This window comes from Molothrus ater, unplaced genomic scaffold (genome assembly GCF_012460135.2).
Source record: "Molothrus ater isolate BHLD 08-10-18 breed brown headed cowbird unplaced genomic scaffold, BPBGC_Mater_1.1 matUn_MA759, whole genome shotgun sequence".
Taxonomy (NCBI): domain Eukaryota; kingdom Metazoa; phylum Chordata; class Aves; order Passeriformes; family Icteridae; genus Molothrus; species Molothrus ater.
In genome coordinates, this window is record NW_023416628.1 from 1 (window position 1) to 4347 (window position 4347).

Consider the following 4347-nt stretch of genomic DNA (forward strand, 5'->3'; position numbering starts at 1 on the left):
CCCGAGGACCTGGAGTACGACCACGACAGCGCTGAGTACCTGCTGCGTGAGTTACCATGGCAACCGTCACTGTCACCATGGCGACCGTGTCACTGTCACCTCATTGTCACCAGTCCCTGCTGCGTGAGTTACCATGGCAACCGTCACTGTCACCATGGCAACCGTGTCACTGTCACCTCATTGTCACCAGTCCCTGCTGCATGAGTTACCATGGAACCGTCACTGTCACCATGGCGACCGTGTCATTGCCACCATGGCAACCATCATTGTCACCACGGTAACCGTGTCACTGTCACCTCATTGTCACCATGGCAACCGTGTCACTGTCACCAGTACCTGCTGCGTGAGTTACCATGGCAACCGTGTCATTGTCACCATGGCAACCGTGTCACTGTCACCATGGCGACCGTGTCACTGTCACCTGATTGTCACCAGTACCTGCTGCATGAGTTACCATGGCAACCGTGTCACTGTCACCATGGCAACCGTGTCACTGTCACCATGGCAACAGGGACATTGTCACCTCATTGTCACCATGGCAACCGTGTCACTGTCACCATGGCAAACAGGGACATTGCCACCAGTACCTGCTATGTGAGTTACCATGGCAACCGTGTCACTGTCACCATGGCAACGGGGACACTGTCACCTCATTGTCACCATGGCAACTGTGTCACTGTCACCTCATTGTCACCATGGCAACCGTGTCACTGTCACCTCATTGTCACTAGTCCCTGCTGGGTGAGTTGCCATGGCAACCGTGTCGCTGTCACCATGGCAACCGTGTCATTGTCACCTCATTGTCACCGTGGCGACCGTGCCCTGTGTCACTGTGGGAACCCAACTTTGGCTTCTGTTTCCATGGCAACCCTCCCAGCATCCTCCTGGCCCAGCCGTTGCCATGGCGACGCTCCCAGCATCCTCCCGTTGCCATGGAGGCAGACTGGTACCCAGCCAAGCGTTTCCACGGCAACCGGGCCAGCGATGCTGCTGCCGTTGCCATGGCAACGTCTCCAGCATCCTCCTTGCATTGCCGTCGCCATGGCAACGCTCCCAGCATCCTCCCGGCATTGCCGTCGCCATGGCAACGACCCAGTGGCCGCCCTGGCAACCGTCCCAGCCATGCCGAGGCCGTTGCCATGGCAACAGCCTGGTTCCCCAGCTCCCCGTTACCATGGCAACCACGCCTGGCTCTCTGATTGGCCAAAGATAACAGATTCCTTTCCAACGCTGCGTTCTGATTGGTCAGAGCTCCCAGACTCCCCTCCATTCCTGGGCTCTGATTGGTCGCGACTCCCAGATCCCTTTCCAATGCTGCTCCCTGATTGGTCAGAGCTGCCAAACCAGATTCCTCCCCATTGCTGGCTTCTGATTGGTTACAACTCCCAGATCCATTTTCATTGCTGCGCTCCGATTGGTCAGAACCCTCAAACCAGATCCCTTTTCAATGCTGAGCTCTGATTGGTCGGAACTCCCCAATCCCTTTCCAACACTGCGCTCTGATTGGTCAGCCCTCCCAGCCCGCCCTCCAATCCTCCTCCCTGATTGGTTACAGCCCCCAGATCCCTTTTCCATTGCTGGGCTCTGATTGGTCAGAACTCCCCGATCCCTTTCCAACACTGCGCTCTGATTGGTCAGCCCTCCCCGCCCGCCCTCCATTCCTCCTCCCTGATTGGTCCCAACTCCACCTCCCATTCTCACCCTTCCCCCTGATTGGCCGCCCCTTCTCAGCACCCCCATTGGCCGCCGAGGTTCCTCTCCTGGGCCCTGATTGGCCGTTTCTCCCCGCGTAGGCGTGGTCCGGGCCTCGAGCATTTTCCCCATCCTGAGCGCGGTGCTGCTGCTGCTGGGGGGGCTCTGCGTGGCGGCCTCGCGGCTGCGGCGCGCCAGGACCAGCCTGGTGCTCGGCGCCGGCATCCTCTTCGTGGCCGCGGGTGAGTGAGGGCCGAAAAAACCCCAAATTCACCCCAAAAATCCGTCCCCAAAACCCCCGAATCCATGCAAAATTCCATCTCCAGAATTCAACCCAAAAGCCCCGAAATTCATCCCAAAAATCCATCCCCAAAACCCCTAAAACCATTCAAAAATTCCATCTCCAGAATTCAACCCAAATCCACCCCAAATCCAATTTTGTAATTAATTTTTAAAACTTCATTTTTTAAAATTCGTTTCTGAATTCATATTTTAAAATTAATTTTAAAAAATTCTTTTTAAATTAATTTTTAAATGCATATTTTTAAATTGATTTTCAAATTAAATTTTTTAAATTAAATTTTTTTGAAAATTAATTTTTAGTTAATTTTTAAAAATTCAATTTTTGAAAATTCATTTTTGAAAATTCATTTTTTAAAATTAATTTTTGAAAATTCATTTTTTAAAATTTATTTTTAATATTCATTTTTAAAATTTTATTTTTAATTAATATTTTAAAATTCATTTTTTGAAACTAATTTTTTGAAAATTAAGTTGTCAATTAATTTTTAAAATGCATCTTAAAAATTAATTTTTAATTAATTTTTTAAACTTGACTTCAAAATTCACTTTAATTTTTTTTTAATTAATTTTTTAACATTAATTTTTTGAAATTCATTTTGAAATTAATTCCTATTAATCTTTAAAATTCATTTTTTAAAATTCATTTTTTTTTTCAAATTCATTTTGCAATGAATTTTCAAAATTCATTTTTTAAAACTTCATTTCGAAATTCATTTTTTGAAATTCATTTTTTAAAACTCATTTCTTACAATTCATTTTGGAAAAATTCGCCTTTAAAAAATTCATTTTTTTAAAATTCATTTCTCGAAAATTAACTTGGAAAATAATTTTCCGTTCATTTTTTTTTCCGAGTGAATTTTTAAAAAAAAAAAAATTTTCACGTTCATTTTCAAAACTCGCTTTTAAAAATTCATTTTTTAATCAATTTTTTTTTTTTTTCCTCAAAAAGTTAATTTACGAATTAACGAATCCCCCACCCCCCCCACATTGCCCTTGTTAACCCCTTCCCCGCCAGGCCTGTCCAACATCATCGGCGTCATCGTTTACATCTCGGCCAACGCCGGGGGGGAGGGGTCCGGGGGGGGCCTCCCCTCCCCCCCCGCGGCGGGACGGGGAGCGCCGCCCCTCCCCCTACAGCTACGGCTGGAGCTTCTACTTCGGGGGCGTCTCCTTCATCCTGGCCGAGGCCATCGGGGTCCTCGCCGTCAACCTCTACATCGAGCGCCACCGCAAGGCCCCGCCCCCGCCGCCGGCCCCGCCCCCGCCGCCGCTCTTACCCCGCCAGGCCCCGCCCCCTCTGTCCAGGCCGCGCCCCCCGCGCCGCCGCTCGCGCTCGGGCTCGCGCTCCAGCGGCAAGTCACGTGACCCCTCCCCTCCCTCCGCGCAGCCGCAGCCGCAGCAGCAGCGCGGGAAGGCCTCGGCCTCCCCTCCCCCCGCTGAGATTTCCATGTACACCCTGAGCAGGGGGGGAGGGGCCGGCGGGGAAGGGCCCCTCCCCCCGCCCGGAGTGGGCGTGGCTTCGTCTCCCCCTCCCCCGCCCCCTGGGGCAGCGCCCCTCCCCCCCCCGGCCCCGCCCGGCACGCCCGGCCCCGCCCCTCCCCCGCCCCCCCCCGGGGCCTTCCTGACGCTGCAGGGGGGGGGAGGGGCCGGGGGAGGGGCCGAGACCCCCGGGGGGGGCACCGGGACCCTGAACAGGAAAACGACCCCGGTGTAGGGGGGCGGGGATTGCCCCAAAATCACCCAAAATTCACCCCCAAATCAGCTGAAAATGACCCAAAAATGCACCTTAAAATAATTCCAAAATCAGCCCAAAATCACCCAAAAATCAGCCCCAAAATCATCCCAAATTACCCTGAAATTCACCCCTAAATCCATCAAAAATCACCCAAAATTCAGCCAAAAATTCGCCTTAAAATAATTCCAAAATCAGCTGAAATCAGCCCAAAATTCACCTTAAAATCATCCCAAATTACCCTGAAATTCACCCCAAAATCCATCAAAAATCACCCAAAATTCAGCCAAAATTCACTCAAAATTCACCCCAATATTCACACCAAAATTACCCTAAAATTCACCTTAAAATTACCGCAAAATTCACTCAAAATCACTCGAATTTACACCAAATTCACCCCAAATCAGTTGAAAATTACCCCAAAATTCACCTTAAAATAATTCCAAAATCAGCCCAAAATCACCCAAAAATCAGCTGAAATCAGCCCAAAATTCACCTTAAAATCATCCCAAATTCCCCCAAAATTCACCCCAAAATCCACCAAAAATCACCCAAATTCAGCCAAAATTTACTCAAAATTCACCCCAAAATTTACGCCAAAATTACCCCAAAATTCACCC

General features: G+C 49.5%; 1 protein-coding gene across 1 annotated transcript; it reads left to right on the forward strand.

The window, feature by feature from the left end:
• Window positions 1-3: 3 nt before the first annotated feature.
• Window positions 4-4341, forward strand: LOC118701159 (voltage-dependent calcium channel gamma-8 subunit-like; the record flags this gene model as incomplete). Its single annotated transcript, XM_036405797.2, is given in 4 exon segments — window positions 4-46; window positions 1794-1934; window positions 3011-3072; window positions 3074-4341. Coding segments are annotated over 4 exon segments (882 nt in total), but the record flags the coding sequence as incomplete, so codon positions are not given.
• Window positions 4342-4347: the final 6 nt, after the last annotated feature.